This window comes from Oncorhynchus mykiss, chromosome 18 (assembly GCF_057628025.1).
Source record: "Oncorhynchus mykiss isolate SJ-2025 chromosome 18, ASM5762802v1, whole genome shotgun sequence".
NCBI classification, from domain to species: domain Eukaryota; kingdom Metazoa; phylum Chordata; class Actinopteri; order Salmoniformes; family Salmonidae; genus Oncorhynchus; species Oncorhynchus mykiss.
In genome coordinates, this window is record NC_143039.1 from 71,819,770 (window position 1) to 71,845,114 (window position 25,345).

At 45.0% G+C, this 25,345-nt stretch overlaps 1 protein-coding gene across 6 annotated transcripts in view; it reads right to left on the reverse strand.

Moving 5' to 3' along the window:
• LOC110496680 (trichorhinophalangeal syndrome I) overlaps positions 1-25,345 on the reverse strand; it is a 226,967-nt gene that overhangs the window by 140,946 nt on the left and 60,676 nt on the right. For 4 of the 6 annotated variants that reach the window (XM_090209285.1, XM_036953490.2, XM_036953489.2 and 1 more), the window contains exons 3-4: positions 19,891-20,975; positions 10,878-12,115 (exon numbers count right to left, since the gene is read on the reverse strand). In XM_090209285.1, coding sequence (XP_090065411.1) covers positions 10,878-12,115; positions 19,891-20,975 — 2,323 coding nt within the window. The remainder of the gene's footprint in view (positions 1-10,877; positions 12,116-19,890; positions 20,976-25,345) is intronic. The other 2 variants (XM_090209286.1, XM_090209287.1) reach the window with 1 other exon arrangement.

Consider the following 25,345-nt stretch of genomic DNA (forward strand, 5'->3'; position numbering starts at 1 on the left):
AAAGAAACAACCGGAACAGTTCTGTCTGGTGTAGACACACAAAGACTGAAAACAACCACCCACAAAACACAATCGAAAACAGGCTACCTAAATATGCTTCTCAATCAGGGACAACGATTGACAGCTGCCTCTGATTGAGAACCATACCAGGCCAAACACAGAAATGGAAAATCATAGAAAAACTAACATAGACAACCCACCCAACTTATGCCCTGACCATACTAAAACAAAGGACAAAACAAAGGAACTAAGGTCAGAACATGACACTTTCTCTCTCTCTCTCTCTCTCTCTCTCTCTCTCTCTCTCTCTCTCTCTCTCTCTCTCTCTCGCTCTCTCGCTCTCTCTCTCTCTCTCCTGACAATAATTTGTGCCAAGTGTGATATCTCTCCTAAATAGCGCAGGCTCTCCAACCAGTACGGCCAGCAGGCTAATGATCCTATCCACCCAGTAAGGCCAGCAGGCTAATGATCCTATCCACCCAGTAAGGCCAGGAGGCTAATGATCCTATCCACCCAGTAAGGCCAGCAGGCTAATGTTCCTATCCACTCAATAAGGCCAGCAGGCTAATGTTCCTATACACCCAGTAAGGCCAGCAGGCTAATGATCCTATCCACCCAGTAAGGCCAGCAGGCTAATGTTCCTATCCACCCAGTAAGGCCAGCAGGCTAATGTTCCTATCCACCCAGTAAGGCCAGCAGGCTAATGTTCCTATCCACCCAGTAAGGCCAGGAGGCTAATGTTCCTATCCACCCAGTAAGGCCAGCAGGCTAATGTTCCTATCCACCCAGTAAGGCCAGCAGGCTAATGATCCTATCCACCCAGTAAGGCCAGCAGGCTAATGTTCCTATCCACCCAGTAAGGCCAGCAGGCTAATGATCCTATCCACCCAGTAAGGCCAGCAGGCTAATGATCCTATCCACCCAGTAAGGCCAGCAGGCTAATGTTCCTATCCACCCAGTAAGGCCAGCAGGCTAATGTTCCTATCCACCCAGTAAGGCCAGCAGGCTAATGTTCCTATCCACCCAGTAAGGCCAGCAGGCTAATGTTCCTATCCACCCAGTAAGGCCAGCAGGCTAATGTTCCTATCCACCCAGTAAGGCCAGCAGGATAATGTTCCTCTCCACTCAGTAAGGCCAGCAGGCTAATGATCCTATCCACCCAGTAAGGCCAGCAGGCTAATGTTCCTATCCACCCAGTAAGGCCAGCAGGATAATGTTCCTCTCCACTCAGTAAGGCCAGCAGGCTAATGATCCTATCCACCCAGTAAGGCCAGCAGGCTAATGTTCCTATCCACCCAGTAAGGCCAGCAGGCTAATGTTCCTATCCACCCAGTAAGGCCAGCAGGCTAATGTTCCTATCCACCCAGTAAGGCCAGCAGGCTAATGTTCCTCTCCACGCAGTAAGGCCAGCAGGCTAATGTTCCTATCCACCCAGTAAGGCCAGCAGGCTAATGTTCCTATCCACCCAGTAAGGCCAGGAGGCTAATGTTCCTATCCACCCAGTAAGGCCAGCAGGATAATGTTCCTCTCCACCCAGTAAGGCCAGGAGGCTAATGTTCCTATCCACCCAGTAAGGCCAGCAGGCTAATGTTCCTATCCACTCAGTAAGGCCAGGAGGCTAATGTTCCTATCCACCCAGTAAGGCCAGCAGGCTAATGATCCTATCCACCCAGTAAGGCCAGCAGGCTAATGTTCCTATCCACCCAGTAAGGCCAGGAGGCTAATGTTCCTATCCACCCAGTAAGGCCAGCAGGCTAATGTTCCTATCCACCCAGTAAGGCCAGGAGGCTAATGTTCCTATCCACCCAGTAAGGCCAGCAGGCTAATGTTCCTATCCACCCAGTAAGGCCAGCAGGCTAATGTTCCTATCCACCCAGTAAGGCCAGCAGGATAATGTTCCTATCCACCCAGTAAGGCCAGCAGGCTAATGTTCCTCTCCACCCAGTAAGGCCAGCAGGATAATGTTCCTCTCCACCCAGTAAGGCCAGCAAGCTAATGATCCTATCCACCCAGTAAGGCCAGCAGGCTAATGTTCCTATCCACCCAGTAAGGCCAGCAGGCTAATGATCCTATCCACCCAGTAAGGCCAGCAGGCTAATGTTCCTATCCACCCAGTAAGGCCAGCAGGCTAATGTTCCTCTCCACCCAGTAAGGCCAGCAGGCTAATGTTCATATCCACCCAGTAAGGCCAGCAGGCTAATGTTCCTATCCACTCAGTAAGGCCAGCAGGCTAATGTTCATATCCACCCAGTAAGGCCAGCAGGCTAATGTTCATATCCACCCAGTAAGGCCAGCAGGCTAATGTTCATATCCACCCAGTAAGGCCAGCAGGCTAATGTTCATATCCACCCAGTAAGGCCAGCAGGCTAATGTTCCTATCCACCCAGTAAGGCCAGCAGGCTAATGTTCCTATCCACCCAGTAAGGCCAGCAGGATAATGTTCATATCCACCCAGTAAGGCCAGCAGGCTAATGTTCCTATCCACCCAGTAAGGCCAGCAGGCTAATGTTCCTCTCCACTCAGTAAGGCCAGCAGGCTAATGTTCCTCTCCACCCAGTAAGGCCAGCAGGCTAATGTTCCTATCCACCCAGTAAGGCCAGCAGGCTAATGTTCCTCTCCACCCAGTAAGGCCAGCAGGCTAATGTTCCTCTCCACCCAGTAAGGCCAGCAGGCTAATGTTCCTATCCACCCAGTAAGGCCAGCAGGCTAATGTTCCTCTCCACCCAGTAAGGCCAGCAGGCTAATGTTCCTATCCACCCAGTAAGGCCAGCAGGCTAATGTTCCTCTCCACTCAGTAAGGCCAGCAGGCTAATGTTCCTATCCACCCAGTAAGGCCAGCAGGCTAATGTTCCTCTCCACCCAGTAAGGCCAGCAGGCTAATGTATCTATCCACCCAGTAAGGCCAGCAGGCTAATGTTCCTATCCACCCAGTAAGGCCAGCAGGCTAATGTTCCTATCCACCCAGTAAGGCCAGCAGGCTAATGTTCCTATCCACCCAGTAAGGCCAGCAGGCTAATGTTCCTCTCCACCCAGTAAGGCCAGCAGGATAATGTTCCTCTCCACCCAGTAAGGCCAGCAGGCTAATGATCCTATCCACCCAGTAAGGCCAGCAGGCTAATGTTCCTATCCACCCAGTAAGGCCAGGAGGCTAATGTTCCTATCCACCCAGTAAGGCCAGCAGGCTAATGATCCTATCCACCCAGTAAGGCCAGCAGGATAATGTTCATATCCACCCAGTAAGGCCAGCAGGCTAATGTTCCTCTCCACCCAGTAAGGCCAGCAGGCTAATGATCCTATCCACCCAGTAAGGCCAGCAGGCTAATGTTCATATCCACCCAGTAAGGCCAGCAGGCTAATGTTCCTCTCCACCCAGTAAGGCCAGCAGGCTAATGTTCCTCTCCACCCAGTAAGGCCAGCAGGCTAATGTTCCTATCCACCCAGTAAGGCCAGCAGGCTAATGTTCATATCCACCCAGGAAGGCCAGCAGGCTAATGTTCCTCTCCACCCAGTAAGGCCAGCAGGCTAATGTTCCTCTCCACCCAGTAAGGCCAGCAGGCTAATGTTCCTATCCACCCAGTAAGGCCAGCAGGCTAATGTTCCTATACACCCAGTAAGGCCAGCAGGCTAATGTTCCTATCCACCCAGTAAGGCCAGCAGGATAATGATCCTATCCACCCAGTAAGGCCAGCAGGCTAATGTTCCTATACACCCAGTAAGGCCAGCAGGCTAATGTTCCTATCCACTCAGTAAGGCCAGCAGGCTAATGTTCCTATACACCCAGTAAGGCCAGCAGGCTAATGTTCCTCTCCACCCAGTAAGGCCAGCAGGCTAATGTTCCTATACACCCAGTAAGGCCAGCAGGCTAATGTTCCTCTCCACCCAGTAAGGCCAGCAGGCTAATGTTCCTCTCCACCCAGTAAGGCCAGGAGGCTAATGTTCCTATCCACCCAGTAAGGCCAGCAGGCTAATGTTCCTATCCACCCAGTAAGGCCAGCAGGCTAATGTTCCTCTCCACCCAGTAAGGCCAGCAGGCTAATGTTCATATCCACCCAGTAAGGCCAGCAGGCTAATGTTCCTATCCACCCAGTAAGGCCAGCAGGCTAATGTCCCTATACACCCAGTAAGGCCAGCAGGCTAATGATCCTATCCACCCAGTAAGGCCAGCAGGCTAATGTTCCTATCCACCCAGTAAGGCCAGCAGGCTAGTCTCTTTTTATTTGTATGTAACTGTTCTTAAAGTTGTATTGACAATTTGTTTTGTGTTTAAACACCATTTTAAATGTGTACTTGACCCTGCAACAAAATGTCCCCATGGGGACAATAATGTAAGTAAGTAAAGATGCTATGGCACCACTGATGGTATGACACCACTGATGGTATGGCATTACTGATGGTATGGCACCACTGATGGTATGGCACTACTGATGGTATGGCACCACTGATGGTATGGCACTACTGATGGTATGGCACCACTGATGGTATGGCACCACTGATGGTATGGCACCACTGATGGTATGGCACCACTGATGGTATGGCACTACTGATGGTATGGCACTACTGATGGTATGGCACCACTGATGGTATGGCACCACTGATGGTATGGCACTACTGATGGTATGGCACCACTGATGGTATGGCATTACTGATGGTATGGCACCACTGATGGTATGGCACCACTGATGGTATGGCACCACTGATGGTATGGCACTACTGATGGTATGGCACTACTGATGGTATGGCACTACCGATGGTATGGCACTACTGATGGTATGGCACTACTGATGGTATGGCACCACTGATGGTATGGCACCACTGATGGTATGGCACTACTGATGGTATGGCACCACTGATGGTATGGCATTACTGATGGTATGGCACCACTGATGGTATGGCACCACTGATGGTATGGCACCACTGATGGTATGGCACCACTGATGGTATGGCACTACTGATGGTATGGCACTACTGATGGTATGGCACCACTGATGGTATGGCACTACTGATGGTATGGCACCACTGATGGTATGGCACCACTGATGGTATGGCACCACTGATGGTATGGCACTACTGATGGTATGGCACCACTGATGGTATGGCACTACTGATGGTATGGCACTACTGATGGTATGGCATCACTGATGGTATGGCACCACTGATGGTATGGCACCACTGATGGTATGGCACTACTGATGGTATGGCACTACTGATGGTATGGCACTACTGATGGTATGGCACTACTGATGGTATGGCACTACTGATGGTATGGCACCACTGGTGGTATGGCACCACTGATGGTATGGCACCACTGATGGTATGGCACCACTGATGGTATGGCACTACTGATGGTATGGCACCACTGATGGTATGGCACCACTGATGGTATGGCACCACTGATGGTATGGCACCACTGATGGTATGGCACTACTGATGGTATGGCACTACTGATGGTATGGCACCACTGATGGTATGGCACCACTGATGGTATGGCACTACTGATGGTATGGCACCACTGATGGTATGGCATTACTGATGGTATGGCACCACTGATGGTATGGCACCACTGATGGTATGGCACCACTGATGGTATGGCACTACTGATGGTATGGCACTACTGATGGTATGGCACTACCGATGGTATGGCACTACTGATGGTATGGCACTACTGATGGTATGGCACCACTGATGGTATGGCACCACTGATGGTATGGCACTACTGATGGTATGGCACCACTGATGGTATGGCATTACTGATGGTATGGCACCACTGATGGTATGGCACCACTGATGGTATGGCACCACTGATGGTATGGCACCACTGATGGTATGGCACTACTGATGGTATGGCACTACTGATGGTATGGCACCACTGATGGTATGGCACTACTGATGGTATGGCACCACTGATGGTATGGCACCACTGATGGTATGGCACCACTGATGGTATGGCACTACTGATGGTATGGCACCACTGATGGTATGGCACTACTGATGGTATGGCACTACTGATGGTATGGCATCACTGATGGTATGGCACCACTGATGGTATGGCACCACTGATGGTATGGCACTACTGATGGTATGGCACTACTGATGGTATGGCACTACTGATGGTATGGCACTACTGATGGTATGGCACTACTGATGGTATGGCACCACTGGTGGTATGGCACCACTGATGGTATGGCACCACTGATGGTATGGCACTACTGATGGTATGGCATCACTGATGGTATGGCACCACTGATGGTATGGCACCACTGATGGTATGGCACTACTGATGGTATGGCACTACTGATGGTATGGCACCACTGATGGTATGGCACTACTGATGGTATGGCACCACTGATGGTATAGCACCACAGTACTCAATGAGTATCTGCACTCTTTAAAATACATTCAAATGCTTTTATTGATTTTTTTTATACAATAAACAGGTTTTTGGGGCTAAAAACCCAATGTCTGTGTCAGTAAAAGTATTGAGTGGATGTAATTTGTGCACTATGAAATGAAACTCCCTTAGCTATGCACCAGTGAACGCACTCAACACTGGGTATTTAACGAGGGCCTGGTCGGCGCGGAGCTGTGAGGTGAACTGAACTGAATCCCACCAGTGTGACGGACAGATCTCTCTGACATCACAGAGGAAATGGAAACTCTGGCCCAGCACGACTGGTAACTGGGCTGCCGGTGCCCCTCACTCTGAGGATTAGGAGGAGGGGGAGGAGGGGGAGAAGGAGGGAGCTGTACACTGTATAGATAGAAGCAAACAAGGGAGTGTTGGTCTAGGACTGGGGGGTCTGAGCTGGAGAGGCTAGGGGAAAAACATGGTTTTATTTTTAATTATTTCACAAGGCAAGTCGGGTAAGAACAAATTATTATTTACAATGATGGTCTGGGAACAGTGGGTTAACTGCCTTGTTCAGGGGCAGAACGACATATTTTTACATTATCAGTTTAGGAATTAGATCTAGCAACCATTCACCCCTACAGTGAGGAATGAGCTGGACTTTGTCTAGAGAGGTGAAAATGTTAAAAGCATTGCAGAAAATCAGCCTTCAACAAGTGATAGGTTGAATTAATCACACTGACAAAGACTACTAAATATGTTTAAAAAAGCCAAACTCAAAGTTAATAACAGAAGAAAGGGCAGGCTTTATAAATATGTTTCCCCTGACCTGCTGGCTAACTCAGTATAAATATGTTTCTCCTGACCCGCTGGCTAACTCAGTATAAATATGTTTCTCCTGACCCGCTGGCTAACTCAGTATAAATATGTTTCTCCTGACCTGCTGGCTAACTCAGTATCAATATGTTTCTCCTGACCCGCTGGCTAACTCAGTGTAAATATGTTTCCACTGACCTGCTGGCTAACTCAGTATCAATATGTTTCTCCTGACCTGCTGGCTAACTCAGTATAAATATGTTTCTCCTGACCTGCTGGCTAACTCAGTATAAATATGTTTCTCCTGACCCGCTGGCTAACTCAGTATAAATATGTTTCTCCTGACCCGCTGGCTAACTCAGTATAAATATGTTTCTCCTGACCTGCTGGCTAACTCAGTATAAATATGTTTCTCCTGACCTGCTGGCTAACTCAGTATAAATATGTTTCTCCTGACCTGCTGGCTAACTCAGTATAAATATGTTTCTCCTGACCTGCTGGCTAACTCAGTATAAATATGTTTCCCCTGACCTGCTGGCTAACTCAGTATAAATATGTTTCTCCTGACCTGCTGGCCAACTCAGTATAAATATGTTTCTCCTGACCTGCTGGCTAACTCAGTATCAATATGTTTCTCCTGACCTGCTGGCTAACTCAGTATAAATATGTTTCTCCTGACCTGCTGGCTAACTCAGTATAAATATGTATCCCCTGACCTGCTGGCTAACTCAGTATCAATATGTTTCTCCTGACCCGCTGGCTAACTCAGTATCAATATGTTTCTCCTGACCTGCTGGCTAACTCAGTATCAATATGTTTCCCCTGACCTGCTGGCTAACTCAGTATAAATATGTTTCCCTTGACTCAGCGTAGAATCATCTAATATATCCCGAGAAGACACAGTTTGTTGCATTTAAACCCACCTATTGATTTCTCTGCGCTCTGTATCTGTCAAGGCTTCAAGTGGACATATGGATCAAGCCACTGCACAAGACTCACTTCTATCAATACATTCCAAAACAGCCGAATCTAAACAGGCGGCTGAGCTGAAACAGAATGTAATTGGTTTAATGTAATTGATATCTTATGTGGAGGTATTACAGAGTGCAATAGAGTGCAATTCCTGATTTCAGTGGCAGTTGTCCTCAGACAAACACACACGCACACAAGCAGACATGCACGCATGCATAGACACATGCGTACACACACACACAAACACACACTCACAAAAACACACGGATCCACACCTGCCAAAGGTAAGACTAAATCAAAACCCACAAAGGGGTGACAGAATTACCTGACTTTTAACATTTCACTATTGATTCCCTTAAGTTGATTAACTGCATGTACTGTGTGTGACTGCAAGTCTGTTGTTCATTATGAGCAAAACTGGATTTACTTATTCAACGTCACAAAAACAGATAATCTCATAACCCTAAATTGAACTAAGAACAATGTCAACAATGCTTACACTAGCTGGATCCTAGCACTGAGCCATGGTGCATGATACCATACTAAACTAACATTATTACCAATGATAATCAGGTTTTCAATAGGAAGCTGAACCAAACATTAAAAGTCCATTGACCACTTGTCAACCTCATATTCATTATATCGAGCACCATACCAATGTATACATATGTCAACATGGTGTGTTTACTGTATGTTCTATGGTTAAGAAGATAAGAAGAACGGTCCTAAAGAATGTATTTTTCCAAACCTTTAACTACAACATGTGAGCAGCAAGAGAGCATTGAGTAAAATGGGACATCACAATGAGTTCCTAGAAGTTCTATTGAGTTCCAAGGAGTTCCAAGGAGTTCCAAGGAGTACTAAGTAGTTCCAAGGAGTACTAAGTAGTTCCAAGGAGTTCCAAGGAGTTCCAAGGAGATCCAAGGACTTCCAAAGAGTACTAAGTAGTTCCAAGTAGTTCCAAGTAGTTCCAAGTAGTTCCAATGAGTTCCAAGGAGTTCCAAGCAGTTCCAAGGAGTTCCAATGAGTTCCAAGAATTCTGCACATGTACAGTGCCTTGCGAAAGTATTCGGCCCCCTTGAACTTTGCGACCTTTTGCCACATTTCAGGCTTTAAACATAAAGATATAAAACTGTATTTTTTTGTGAAGAATCAACAACAAGTGGGACACAATCATGAAGTGGAACGACATTTATTGGATATTTCAAACTTTTTAAACAAATCAAAAACTGAAAAATTGGGCGTGCAAAATTATTCAGCCCCCTTAAGTTAATACTTTGTAGCGCCACCTTTTGCTGCGATTACAGCTGTAAGTCGCTTGGGGTATGTCTCTATCAGTTTTGCACATCTAGAGACTGACATTTTTTCCCATTCCTCCTTGCAAAACAGCTCGAGCTCAGTGAGGTTGGATGGAGAGCATTTGTGAACAGCAGTTTTCAGTTCTTTCCACAGATTCTCGATTGGATTCAGGTCTGGACTTTGACTTGGCCATTCTAACACCTGGATATGTTTATTTTTGAACCATTCCATTGTAGATTTTGCTTTATATTTTGGATCATTGTCTTGTTGGAAGACAAATCTCCGTCCCAGTCTCAGGTCTTTTGCAGACTCCATCAGGTTTTCTTCCAGAATGGTCCTGTATTTGGCTCCATCCATCTTCCCATCAATTTTAACCATCTTCCCTGTCCCTGCTGAAGAAAAGCAGGCCCAAACCATGATGCTGCCACCACCATGTTTGACAGTGGGGATGGTGTGTTCAGGGTGATGAGCTGTGTTGCTTTTACGCCAAACATAACATTTTGCATTGTTGCCAAAAAGTTCAATTTTGGTTTCATCTGACCAGAGCACCTTCTTCCACACGTTTGGTGTGTCTCCCAGGTGGCTTGTGGCAAACTTTAAACGACACTTTTTATGGATACCTTTAAGAAATGGCTTTCTTCTTGCCACTCTTTCATAAAGGCCAGATTTGTGCAATATACGACTGATTGTTGTCCTATGGACAGAGTCTCCCACCTCAGCTGTAGATCTCTGCAGTTCAACCAGAGTGATCATGGGCCTTTTGGCTGCATCTCTGATCAGTCTTCTCCTTGTATGAGCTGAAAGTTTAGAGGGACGGCCAGGTCTTGGTAGATTTGCAGTGGTCTGATACTCCTTCCATTTCAATATTATCGCTTGCACAGTGCTCCTTGGGATGTTTAAAGCTTGGGAAATCTTTTTGTATCCAAATCCGGCTTTAAACTTCTTCACAACAGTATCTCGGACCTGCCTGGTGTGTTCCTTGTTCTTCATAATGCTCTCTGCGCTTTTAACGGACCTCTGAGACTATCACAGTGCAGGTGCATTTATACGGAGACTTGATTACACACAGGTGGATTGTATTTATCATCATTAGTCATTTAGGTCAACATTGGATCATTCAGAGATCCTCACTGAACTTCTGGAGAGAGTTTGCTGCACTGAAAGTAAAGGGGCTGAATAATTTTGCACGCCCAATTTTTCAGTTTTTGATTTGTTAAAAAAGTTTGAAATATCCAATAAATGTCGTTACACTTCATGATTGTGTCCCACTTGTTGTTGATTCTTCACAAAAAAATACAGTTTTATATCTTTATGTTTGAAGCCTGAAATGTGGCAAAAGGTCGCAAAGTTCAAGGGGGCCGAATACTTTCGCAAGGCACTGTATTATATTTAGTCTTTCTAATAACATTCTAACTCCAACTCAACTCAACTCCCCACTACTCACCTGTAGTGACGGAAGATCTCCTCCTCCACATCTGTGATGAAATGGCACTTGGTGCATGAGTGCTCCCCGTGAGGGTACCTCCCCGTCTCAGCTCCCTCCTGCTCGGGCTTGACCTCCAGCACGCCGTGGGTGGCATGGGCACTGTCGTAGTGCAACAGAAGCAGGTCGATGTCGCTGGTGGCGTAGGGACACTGGTCACACAGGTGGGTGACGCTGGGCCTGGGAGTTGGGGAGCTACCCTGGGGGGACAGCTGGAGGAAAAGGAGGACGCAGTGGGAGCATGCGCTCTTCCTGCAAGCAAATGGGAAGGAGATCTCTCCCAGGTGCTTCTCAGGGCTGCAGAGGCCACGCGGGCAGAACGGGCAGTGCTTGATGGTGCATTTGTGGATGCTGTGGGCCTGCTGGTAGTGGCGGAGCAGAGGCGCCACCACAATAACCTCAGGCCCGTGGTTCATGGAGTAGCGGAAGTCACAGAACTGGCAGTTGTAGCTGGTCACCACCGTCTCCGGGTCCGTTGCGCCCATCGAGTCACTCGTTCCTGTCTTGTCTTTCCTCCGGCTGTGGGGGTCTCTCTCTCCGTCCCTGGATTTGCTGCTCCTTCGCTCCCTCTTGGCTGGGCTGCCCTCCCTGGTCCCCCCTCTTCCTCCCTCAGGTTGTCTGTGTCTCCTCTCATAATGCTCCAGGAGGCGATGTGAGCTGGGCGACTCACAGCTGAAGTTGCAGTACTTACACCAGTAATAGGCCACCACTGTGGCGCCGCCGTCGGCCCCCGTCCAGCCAGGTGAGTCTGTGGCCCTGCCGTCGGCCCCCGTCCAGCCAAGTGAGTCTGTGGCCCTGGCGTCGGCCCCCGTCCAGCCAGGTGAGTCTGTGGCCCCGCCGTCGGCCCCCGTCCAGCCCGGCGAGTCTGTGGCGTGGATGGGGACGGAGTAGCCAGCCACCGAGTCGTCCTCCGCACGGACCGCCACCCGGTTCTCCCACTTTCCCGGTTCCGCCCCCTCCACGCCACCACCCCGTGTCACATAGTTCCCCTTCCCTTCCGAGGGCTTGTCGTCGTTCGGCAGCGGCGGGGGCTGGGACTTCATCTTGTTGGGGTGGGCAGACAGGAAGTGTTGCTCCAGCTCCACTGAGGAGCTTCCCATGTAGGTGAAGTTACAGAACTTGCAGCGGAAGTACTTGGTGTTTCCCTGACAGTCCGGAGTCTTCCTCCCGATGCCGATGAAGGTATCTCCCAGCGTCACCTGGAGCACAATGAGGAAAGAAACTTCTGTAACTCATGTTGATTATGCATTTCACTTGAATTGATTTACTTTCTTCCCCTGATTTATTTTATCTTATGTTTTCCTTTGTGTTATTTGTCATCTCTTATTCGTAACAATCTGTAAAAATAAAATAAATAATCTACTCTTTATTTTTTGTAATAAATATTTGGAAGAGCTTCACGCAATTTTCATTTGTCTTTTAATTCTGATCATATTGTTTTCAATTTTTTCTTGTGTGCAAATATATATATATATATATATATATATATATATATATATATATATATATATATTTGAATATAAACAGAGACGTGTGAGTCAGTCACACAGGCACTGAAAAAACAAAACAAATGACATCACATACCCAGAAAATAAGCTACACGAAAAAGCCATGATACCAGGAAGGAAGATAAAAGCGTATGATCGAAATAATCTATTATCTATGTCTACAGAGAGGTATAGCTCCGTTTAGAATGTTTTTTTGGATGAATTGAATTGAGCAGATAAGGTGATGTTAGGGATCAAACTAGAACACCTAGGGTAAGAGCAGCTGATAGATCAAACTAGAACACCTAGGGTAAGAGCAGCTGATAGATCAAACTAGAACACGTAGGGTAAGAGCAGCTGATAGAACAATCTAGAACACCTAGCGTAAGAACAGCTGATCGAACAATCTAGAACACCTAGGGTAAGAACAGCTGATAGAACAATCTAGAACACCTGGGATAAGAGCAGCTGATAGATCATACTAGAACACCTGGGATAAGAGCAGCTGATAGTTCATACTAGAACACCTGGGGAAAGAGCAGCTGGTAGATCATACTAGAACACCTGGGATAAGAGCAGCTGATAGATCATACTAGAACACCTGGGATAAGAGCAGCTGATAGTTCATACTAGAACACCTGGGATAAGAGCAGCTGATAGATCAAACTAGAACACCTTGGATAAGAGCAGCTGATAGAACATACTAGAACACCTGGGATAAGAGCAGCTGATAGATCATACTAGAACACCTGGGATAAGAGCAGCTGATAGTTCATACTAGAACACCTGGGATAAGAGCAGCTGATAGATCATACTAGAACACCTGGGATAAGAGCAGCTGATAGTTCATACTAGAACACCTGGGATAAGAGCAGCTGATAGATCAAACTAGAACACCTTGGATAAGAGCAGCTGATAGAACATACTAGAACACCTGGGATAAGAGCAGCTGATAGTTCATACTAGAACACCTGGGATAAGAGCAGCTGATAGATCAAACTAGAACACCTTGGATAAGAACAGCTGATAGAACAATCTAGAACACCTGGGATAAGAGCAGCTGATAGATCATACTAGAACACCTGGGATAAGAGCAGCTGATAGATCAAACTAGAACACCTGGGATAAGAGCAGCTGATAGATCATACTAGAACACCTGGGATAAGAGCAGCTGATAGTTCATACTAGAACACCTGGGATAAGAGCAGCTGATAGATCAAACTAGAACACCTTGGATAAGAGCAGCTGATATCTCAAACAAGAACACCTGGGGAAAGAGCAGCTGATAGATAATACTAGAACACCTGGAGTAAGAGCAGCTGATAGATCAAACTAGAACACCTGGAGTAAGAGCAGCTGATAGATCATACTAGAACACCTGGAGTAAGAGCAGCTGGTAGATCAGACTAGAACACCTGGGGTAAGAGCAGCTGGTAGATCAGACTAGAACACCTGGAGTAAGAGCAGCTGGTAGATCAGACTAGAACACCTGGAGTAAGAGCAGCTGGTAGATCAGACTAGAACACCTGGAGTAAGAGCAGCTGGTAGATCAGACTAGAACACCTGGAGTAAGAGCAGCTGGTAGATCATACTAGAACACCTGGAGTAAGAGCAGCTGGTAGATCATACTAGAACACCTGGAGTAAGAGCAGCTCATAGATCAAACTAGAACACCTGGAGTAAGAGCAGCTGATAGATCATACTAGAACACCTGGAGTAAGAGCAGCTGGTAGATCATACTAGAACACCTGGAGTAAGAGCAGCTCATATATCAAACTAGAACACCTGGAGTAAGAGCAGCTGGTAGATCATACTAGAACACCTGGAGTAAGAGCAGCTGGTAGATCATACTAGAACACCTGGAGTAAGAGCAGCTGGTAGATCATACTAGAACACCTGGAGTAAGAGCAGCTGGTAGATCATACTAGAACACCTGGAGTAAGAGCAGCTCATAGATCAAACTAGAACACCTGGAGTAAGAGCAGCTGGTAGATCATACTAGAACACCTGGAGTAAGAGCAGCTGGTAGATCAGACTAGAACACCTGGAGTAAGAGCAGCTGGTAGATCAGACTAGAACACCTGGAGTAAGAGCAGCTGGTAGATCAGACTAGAACACCTGGAGTAAGAGCAGCTGGTAGATCATACTAGAACACCTGGAGTAAGAGCAGCTGGTAGATCATACTAGAACACCTGGAGTAAGAGCAGCTGGTAGATCATACTAGAACACCTGGAGTAAGAGCAGCTCATAGATCAAACTAGAACACCTGGAGTAAGAGCAGCTGGTAGATCATACTAGAACACCTGGAGTAAGAGCAGCTGGTAGATCATACTAGAACACCTGGAGTAAGAGCAGCTGGTAGATCATACTAGAACACCTGGAGTAAGAGCAGCTGGTAGATCATACTAGAACACCTGGAGTAAGAGCAGCTGATAGATCATACTAGAACACCTGGAGTAAGAGCAGCTCATAGATCAAACTAGAACACCTGGAGTAAGAGCAGCTGATAGATCATACTAGAACACCTGGAGTAAGAGCAGCTGCTTTATATGGTAAGACGTGCTGTATAACAATGTCTATTAGACATGATCAAATATGAATTCCCTCGTGTTATTAAAGAAGAGAAATGGCAAACTTGAGATCGTTTTGATGATCAAGTTGACAATGCAGCCAACCAGAAGCAGTGTGATAGAACGAAGGGGTTTATATCAGAATACTACTAAAGAAACACCTGTTTCCTAATGATACGCAACAAATCCAATCTCTATTTACAAGTATTTTCGATGCTTGTGCAAGCGTGAACACCGAGAGTGCCTGGCAGGGATCCAGCAGTCAAGGTTGTTGTCTGGTAAGCGCAACAAAACCAAACCAACCTTGCAATCGAACATGTTCCCTGAATTTCAACAACCTACGCACCTTGACCTCCAAGTCTCCAACAAATGGCTCAAATCGTAAACATAACTGTTGCTGTGTGAAATATCCCGGAGCCAGAGACGTTCTATAATAGGAAGGTTATCCAGTGCGTGTAAGAGGGAGGACTTGATCCTGGTGTGTGGTTAAAGCAACCTGGTGTCATTTTCTAGAAGATGAGAAATGACTTTTAATCCCAGCCCCCGTCCCCACAGAAGGCCTTTTGCCTTTGGGCAAATCAAAATGTGTTCTTAACTGACTTGCCTAGTTAAATGAAGGTTAAGTAAAACAAATCAAAACAAAATGACTGAAACAGAGCGGGTCGCTCCTAAGCCTGCCTGAAGAGATTAGCTACATAGACCATGTATTATATGACTGGCCTACTCAGTCAAGCCAAATGTCCTCTGAAATATTAGCAATAAAATAAATACAATGAAATACCAGAAGATGTCTATGATGGAATGAAATATTGATGTATAAAACATTTAGTATTTTAACACAGTTTGGGGATTGTAAAAATGGAGCTTGTGTTACTAATAAGATTGTCATAAATGACTGTACTTTGTTTGTTGCAATCTTGAAACAGTACTATGAAGTACTACTACAGTTCTATGAAGTACTACTACAGTCCTATGAAGTACTACTACAGTCCTATGCAGTACTACTGCAGTCCCATGAAGTCTGTTCTTCTCTGTCTTCTGAATGTAGAATTCCCCACCACTCGAATTCCCCACCACTCGAATTCCCCACTGATCTACTCGGAGATCAGTGGGGAAAAGTCTTACAGTGCCTTGCCAATATCTCCAGAGACCAGAGACTGCAAAGTGTCATTAGACCAGAGCAGCATCACAAGATTATAATATCATATTTAAAAATGATAAAGTGATATCCGCAGGCTCTCTCAGAGTGTACCTTTGTGGACATGTGCAGTAGGCTAAAAATAAACGTTCACCCATAACGTTAACTTGGGTGTGGAATGGTACACATCCCAAAACAATAGCAATATGCAAAAAGTCTGTCTGGTCAGGTATTCACCGGGATTTTCTTCTCACAGACACACACACACACACACACACACACAACACACGCACACACACACACACACACACACACGCACGCACGCACGCACGCACGCACACACACACACATGCCAACTCACACACAAACACTCCCTTCTCACACACACAACACACGCACGCACACACGCACGCACGGACGCACACACGCACACACACACACACACACACACACACACACACACACACACATGCCAACTCACACACAAACATGACGTGACCATTAGAGAGAGAAAAGGTGACAGCCATACCAACACATCAGCCCACTTAGTCCGAGACAGTCTGAATATTTGAAGGAGGAAAACAACATTAGAGGTAGCCTAATTACAATCTGTGGTGGGTTAAAAGGCCAAATGGCCCTGCTTCTGTATGATATGGCATTAAGAGGCCCAGACCCCGGGACAAACTCACCTCATTTACAAGGAACACTAGAGTTAAATGCACCACTCGAATTGTAAACATGACATTGTTGAAGTGGAGGGAGAAACCGCATGCCGTGAAAGCTGTGCAGATAAATGGCTCTGACATCTGTTCATTACCCCTCGTTTAATATAAATCCAGTTCCCTGTTTTCACTGGATACCTCTCCCTTCCCTACAATCTTTTCTCCCTTTTCATTGGGTAATGAGAAATGAGCAGCCTTCGCTGTTACTGCATGGAAAATTCCCACTAGGGGATGAAAACAGAACAGTGTTTATGATTGTATTACCTTTTTTTATATATATATATATATATATATATATAATGACAATATTCGAACCCGGAGACATCCAATTGAAATGGATAGCGAGACAAAGACTGCTAAGAAATCATTTCAACGATGGTAATAGCTCTGAGTCACGTAGGGCCCTTTTCTTTTGGGGTTATTAGGTCATATGTTTAAGACTCCAAAACAGTGCACATACTGTAAGGTCCATGTGTGCAATATATGTTTGGCAGGCGTTCCCTTAATACAATATAAACTTTTATTTCTGGACACAAGGAAATCGCTAAATGGTTGTGCCACTTTACAAATTAACCTGTGTAGGCCAATAAAATAAATGACACACAAACATAATGAGAAAAGCTTTCAAAACAACAAATAACTATCAAATACAAATAGGATGGATGTAGCTATATTTTGAAGGGTTATGCATCATCAATTTAATAACTCATATAGTTACAGGAATAATCCATCCTAAAACCTAAAACCATATTTATAAATCATGTCTGGTCAATACTAAAATATTAAATTAGCTAAAAAGTACACATCATTTCACAAATAAGCTCTACTAAAAACAGTGAGTAACAGAGCAATTTATTCTATAGGTCAAAAAACATTAGCTCAGATTGCCCACAAAGTGCTATTACAAAATGGAGGGTAGTTATTTTTATGGACGTGTAGTCCATATAATGTTCAGGTTGCGATGTACAGTTGAAGTTGGAACTTTACATACACTTAGCTTGGAGCCATTAAAACTCGTTTTTCAACCACTCCATAAATTTCTTGTTAACAAACTATAGTTTTGTCAAGTCGGTGAGGACATCTACTTTGTGCATGACACAAGTAATTTTTTCAACAATTGTTTACAGACAGATTATTTCATTTATAACTCACTGTATCACAATTACAGTGGGTCAGAAGATTGCATACACTAAGTTGACTGTGCCTTTAAACAGCTTGGAAAATTCCAGAAAATTATGTCATGGCTTTAGAAGCTTCTGATAGGCTAATATATATAATTTGAGTCAATTGGAGTTGTACCTGTGGATGCATTTGAAGGCCTACCTTCAAACTCAGTGCCTCTTCGCTTGACATCATGGGAAAATCAAAAGAAATCAGCCAAGACCTCAGAAAAATAATTGTAGACCTCCACAAGTCTGGCTCATCCTTGGGAGAAATTTCCAAACACCTGAAGGTACCACGTTCATCTGTACAAACAATAGTACGCAAGTATAAACACCATGGGACCACGCAGCCATCATACTGCTCATACTGCTCAGGAAGGAGACGCGTTCTGTCTCCTAGAGATGAATGTACTTTGGTACGAAAAAGGACCTTGTAAAGATGCTGGAGGAAACAATCAATCAATATCCTCAGTAAAACGAGTCCTATATCGACAACCTGAATGGCCGCTCAGCAAGGTAGAAGCCACTACTCCAAAAGCGCCATAAAAAAAGCCAGACTACGGTTTGCAACTGCACATGGGGACAAAGATCTCACTTTTTGGAGAAATGTCCTCTGGTCTGATGAAACTAAAATAGAACTGTTTGGCCATAATGACCATCGTTATGTTTGGAGAAAAAAGGGGGAGGCTTGCAAGCCGAAGAACACCATCCCAACCGTGTAGCACGGGGGTGGCAGCATCATGTTGTGGGGGTACTTTGCTGCAGGAGGGACTTGTGCACTTAAGATGTCATCATAAGAAGGATTATTATGTGGATATATTGAAGCAACATCTCAAGACATCAGTCAGGAAGTTAAAGCTTGGTAGCAAATGGGTCTTCCAAATGGACAACGACCCCAAGCATACTTCCAAAGTTGTAGCAAAATGGCTAAAGGACAACAAAGTCAAGGTATTTGAGTGGCCATCACAAAGCCCTTACCCAAATCATATAGAGAAGTTGTGGGCAGAACTGAAAAAGCATGTGAGAGCAAGGAGGCCTACAAACCTGACTCAGTTACACCAGCTCTGTCAGAAGGAATAGACCAAAATTCCCCCAGCTTATTATGGGAAGCTTATGGAAGGCTACCCGAAATGTTTGACCCAAGTTAAACCATTTAAAGGCAATGCTACCAAATACTAATTGAGTGTATGTAAACTTCTGACCCAATGGGAATGTGATGACAGAAATAAAAGCTGAAATAAATCATTCTCTCTACTGTTATTCTGACATTTCACATTCTTCAAATAAAGTGGTGTTCCTAACTGACCTAAAACAGGGAATTGTTACTAAGATTAAATGTCAGGAATTGTGAAACTGAGTTTAAATGTACTTGGCTAAGGTGTATGTAAACTTCCGACTTCAACTGTATTTATTACAGTGATAAAAAAGACTACACTTCCCATGAGTCCTCTCTCCATGGGTGTCCAGTTACTTTGATGACACAAGTGTCCCACTAAGAGACAAGTCTCAAACCCTGGCTGGCCTTGGTTTCAATGCAGATAATGGTTGAGTTCCTGCAGACTACATTGCAGATGCATGCCAGATCTTACAACACCTGGAAAGCTATTCACAACATATCAACATATCCTGCTTCTACACCTGCATTGCCTGCTGTTTGGGGTTTTAGGCTGGGTTTCTGTACAGCACTGTACAGCACACGGCTGGGTTTCTGTACGCAACCGTTGATTGATGCAATACAACGCCTGGGCATCTAGTAGGGTACTGTTATACAGTACTACTGATGGGTGGTTCTGGTACCTGGAGTTTCGGTAGTTATGAACGACAAACAGACACCCACTAACCAACGCACTGTTGAATGCCAACAAACTTTTTTTCGGGTGCAGAGCATATTTACCTGTACGTCATAGGTGCCGTTAAGTAACATGCGTGGTGACCCTGTAGAGTCCTGTGGCGCCCCGGTCAGGGCGGTGTAGGACGGGGGCCGTGTAGTGTCTTTGGCGTGTTGGCTCTGTGAGGAGAAGCCCACCATGTTGTGCAGGGCCAGTATCTTAGTGTCCAGCTCCGCGTCCTGCCGTGTGCGGTTGTGCAGGCCCAGATGGTACTTCCGATAGTGCTTGACCAGGTCCGTGGGGTCGTTCCCGTAGTAACCGTACCCACAGATGTTGCACTTGAAGTCCTGCAGTTTGGGAGAGCAGGGCGGGGCTACCCCTGTCTCGGCCCCCAGGGGGCTGGGCGTGATGTTCTCGGCCCCCTCGCCTGCCCCCCTATGTGGGTGGAGGGGGCGTAGCAAGGGGTATCCAGAGCCCTCCACCCCATCCTGGTGGACTGAGGTCCCCCCTGTGGGGCTGTAGGAGGTGTCATTGTCCTCCCCGTTACTGGTGACGCCCTGGACGATGACACCCCTCCCTCGGGCGGCCAGCAGCAACCCCTCCCTGACACCCACCCTTTCTCCCCCTCCTCTCTCCCCGACCTTCCCCAGCAGCAGCTCCCCCGCCAAGCTGCGTGCCTGTCTCCCGTCCCCGTCATCTGGTTCTGATCTGAGAGGAGACAGAGACACAGCCTCGTCGGGCCCGGCCCAGGATGGGAGCGCCGGCAGATCTGAGTCTGTCACCTCGTGGCAGGGGAAGGACGCTACATTTCCTCCCTTCTTGTGGCTAGGATAATTAAAGACAGGCCTGTCGGTGTTTACTGTCGCCGCTGTTCCCACTCCTCCGCCGCCCCTCCCTCCTCCGTCCCGTTTGATGGAGCCTGAGACGGAGGCCGGGGAGGAAGAGGAGTCCTCCTGCTCGTCTGGGACTGGCACGTGGGCCCGACCTAGTTCGGCCGGCAGCAGCCCGTCGGCACCGTTGGGCTCTGAGGCCCGGCTCCCGGCACTGTCCTCACTATCTGGCCCGGTGGCCTCCGCGGCCAGAGCCTCACCTTCTCCTTCTTCCTCACCGCCGAAGCTTCTCAAAGGGGGGTTCTTTTTCCTCACCATATCTGCAGGCAGGCAGCATAGACAGACAGACAGAATGTTTTAGTGTCACACTTCCTTGAGGAATAGGTATATTAAACATAGAGGAATAGGTATATTAAACATAGAGGAATTGGTATATTAAACAAAGAGGAATAGGTATATTAAACATAGAGGAATAGGTATATTAAACATAGAGGAATAGGTATATTAAACATAGAGGAATAGGTATATTAAACAAAGAGGAATAGGTATATTAAACATAGAGGAATAGGTATATTAAACATAGAGGAATTGGTATATTAAACAAAGAGGAATAGGTATATTAAACATAGAGGAATAGGTATATTAAACATAGAGGAATAGGTATATTAAACATAGAGGAATTGGTATATTAAACAAAGAGGAATAGGTATATTAAACATAGAGGAATAGGTATATTAAACATAGAGGAATAGGTATATTAAACACAGAGGAATAGGTATATTAAACAAAGAGGAATAGGTATATTAAACAAAGAGGAATAGGTATATTAAACATAGAGGAATAGGTATATTAAACATAGAGGAATAGGTATATTAAACAAAGAGGAATAGGTATATTAAACATAGAGGAATAGGTATATTAAACATAGAGGAATAGGTATATTAAACATAGAGGAATAGGTATATTAAACATAGAGGAATAGGTATATTAAACACAGAGGAATAGGTATATTAAACATAGAGGAATAGGTATATTAAACATAGAGGAATAGGTATATTAAACATAGAGGAATAGGTATATTAAACAAAGAGGAATAGGTATATTAAACAAAGAGGAATAGGTATATTAAACATAGAGGAATAGGTATATTAAACATAGAGGAATAGGTATATTAAACATAGAGGAATAGGTATATTAAACACAGAGGAATAGGTATATTAAACATAGAGGAATTGGTATATTAAACACAGAGGAATAGGTATATTAAACATAGAGGAATAGGTATATTAAACATAGAGGAATAGGTATATTAAACATAGAGGAATAGGTATATTAAACATAGAGGAATAGGTATATTAAACATAGAGGAATAGGTATATTAAACATAGAGGAATAGACTCCCCATGTAACTGCATGCAACGGCTGTGGGAAAATGATTACGTGAACTGGATCTCTATTCAAGAACCACATCAATTGAAGTCTGTACCCAATAAGATGGAGACAGTGGTAGTTTAGTTTTTTCTGTCTCTCTCTCTCTTTCTCTCTCTCTCTCTCTCTCTCGTTCTCGTTCTCTCTCTCTCTCTCTCTCGCTCTTACAATCAGCGCATAAAAACTTTCAAGAGTTCCTCCACTAAATACAACAAAGCAAAAAAAAGATGGTCTTTTTTTCGTACAACTTAAAACAATGGCGGCCATTCAGCTCTGGTCCATATGCAGAACTCCTCCATCTATAACCAGTAACAACACCAGTTGCTGAATGTTGTTGATGGCATTTTGATCAGTAAAAGCTGTGTGCCTATAGTTAATGATAAGGCTTGTGAAGTGTCAGCTAAAGAAGTGGAACATTAAGATATAAGGAATGCAGAAAGTGATCATAGTGTTGGATGACTGTCCATGGGTATGTCTAGCAGAGAACGGGGACTAAATAAAACAAACCATTAAGACAGATTTGCTACGGTACAACCTGAATTAAATGAATTTGTAGGACGGAGGGGGTCAGCATGAGAGCAATTTCCAGTTTGTTTCAGTTTGTTTCAGTTTGTTTCAGTGTGTGTGTGTGTGTGTGTGTGTGTGTGTGTGTGTGTGTGTCTAAATTCACTCAAACCCCAATTCTCTCCATCCAGGGTGCTTAGAATTTCTCATAATGCCAGTCTCATTTCTTCTCCAGTGAAACATATGGAGAGTCATTTTGTAGGTTGTAAATAAAAATGAGTATTAAATAAAGCAAAGTATGTTTGTAAAGGGGCAATGACTAAACCAGAGTTCATAAAAGCTGCAGGAAAAATGTGAAGCAACAAGATCCAACAGACATGTCACCAGTTACCCTGTTTCAATCATTACCAAGTCACTGTTGGATCTCTACCATCACTCTGCCACCACTGGAATTTACAACCACAAAAGCATGTTATTCATCAAAATAAACTAATTGACTTGATTAATCAACAATGAAACCAGAATAATTGGCCTAGTGTTTAAAAGGATATTATTTTGAACTTGTTCTCTGGAGCAGAAACATACTTATAATAAACGGCTTACAATCCACTACCAACAGACTTTGACCCCGAAAACGAACACTTACAAGAGTTGAAATTAAACTGGCCTGAAAACTATGGGGATTGTGTAAATTTGTCCCAGAGTTTGGAATGACTTTCTCATGGCCTTAATTATCGAATCACACCCCTCGAAAATGGCTTGCAATCATTAACCTCTCTGAAAATTTGCCCAAAGGCTAACTAAAAAATACTACACATGAAAGAGAGTGTACCTGACGCCATGTCAGCCCGGCTTCAACAGGGAGCGGGAAAAAGGTCTTCAAGCAAATAATGGAATCGTCATTCAACAACAAATCAATGTTTTACTATAGTTAAAGTAAGGAAAATGACAGCTGATCTGTGTCCAGAAGAATACCAGACTACTAAGGGTAACACAATAGTCCCTCTCATCCCACCCCCACACGGAGCAGAAGAATCGTCGGGATTTCTACTTTCAATAAACTTCGGATCAATGTAAACCCTCCAAAAAATGTGATATCATCCTTAATCACATCTCAGACAAAATAATCTTCTAAAGCACTGTTCATTACCCAGAAGCATTGTGTCTAGCTCTTTTGTAATATCGCCAGGAAGCAGTAAGCAGAGAAGCAGAGAAGCAGAGAAGAGCTTTAGTGGTTCTATACACAGCTCAAGTTCCTCAACAGAGGAGTGTGATTTAGCATGAAATGTCTCCCGACTGATAAAAGAGAAATGTTTTTTATCCCTGATATGTAATACAATTACACTACAGGAAAAGGAGGACCGAGCACACCCCCATTCTCATCGACAAGGTTGTAGTGGAGCAGGTTGAGAGCTTCAAGTTCCTTGTTGTCCATATCACCAACAAACTATCATGGTCCAAACACACTAAGACAATCGTGAAGAGGGCACGACAAAGCATATTCCCCCTCAGGAGACTGAAAAGATTTGGCATGGGTCCTCAGATCCTCAAAAGGTTTTACAGCTGCACCATCGAGAGCATCCTGACTGGTTGCATCACTGCCTGGTACGGCAACTGCTCGGCCTCCGACCGCAAGGCACTACAGAGGGTAGTGAAAACAGCCCAGTACATCACTGGGGCTAAGCTGCCTGCCATCCAGGACCTCTATATCAGGCAGTGTCAGAGGAAGGCCCTAAAAATTGTCCAAGACTCCAGCCACCCAAGTCATAGACTGTTCTCTCTGCTACCGCATGGCAAGCGGTACCGGATCGCCAAGTCGAGGTCCAGAAGGCTTCTTAACAGCTTCTACCCCCCAAGCCATAAGACTCCTGAACAGCTAATCAAAGGGCTACCCAGTCCCACCTTTAACGCTGCTGCTACTCTCTGTTGATTATCTATGCTTAGTCACTTAAACTCTACCCACATGTACATATAACCTCAAATACCTCAACTAACCGGTGCCCGCGCACATTGACCCTGTACCGGTACCCCCTGTATATATATATTTTTTTTTTATTTAACCTTTATTTAACTAGGCAAGTCAGTTAAGAACAAATTCTTACTTACAATGACGGCCTACCAAAAGGTAAAAGACCTCCTGCGGGACGGGGGCGGGGATTAAAAATATAACTACATGAAATAAAAATATAGGACAAAACACACATCACGACAAGAGAGACACCACAGCACTACATAAAGAGAGACCTAAGACAACAACATAGCATGGTAGCAACACATGACAACACAGGATGGTAGCAACACAACATGACAACACAGCATGGTAGCAACACAACATGACAACACAGCATGGTAGCAACACAACATGACAACACAACATGGCAGCAACACAACGTGGTGGCAGCAACACAACGTGGTAGCAGCACAAAACAGGGTACAAACATTATTGGGCACAGACAAAAGCACAAAGGGCAAGAAGGTAGAGACAACAATACATCACACAAAGCAGCCGCCACAACTGTCAGTGAGAGTGTCCATGATTGAGTCTTTGAATGAAGAGATGGAGAATCAAACTGTCCAGGTGTTTGTTGCAGCTCGTCCCAGTCACTTGTATATACCCTCACTTGTTATTTTACTGCTGCTGTTTAATTATTTGTTACTTTTATTTTCTATTTTTTACTTATCTCATTTTTGCTTAACCCTTTTTATTATTTTTATTTCTTAACTTCTTAAAGCATTGTTGGTTAGAGCATGTAAGTAA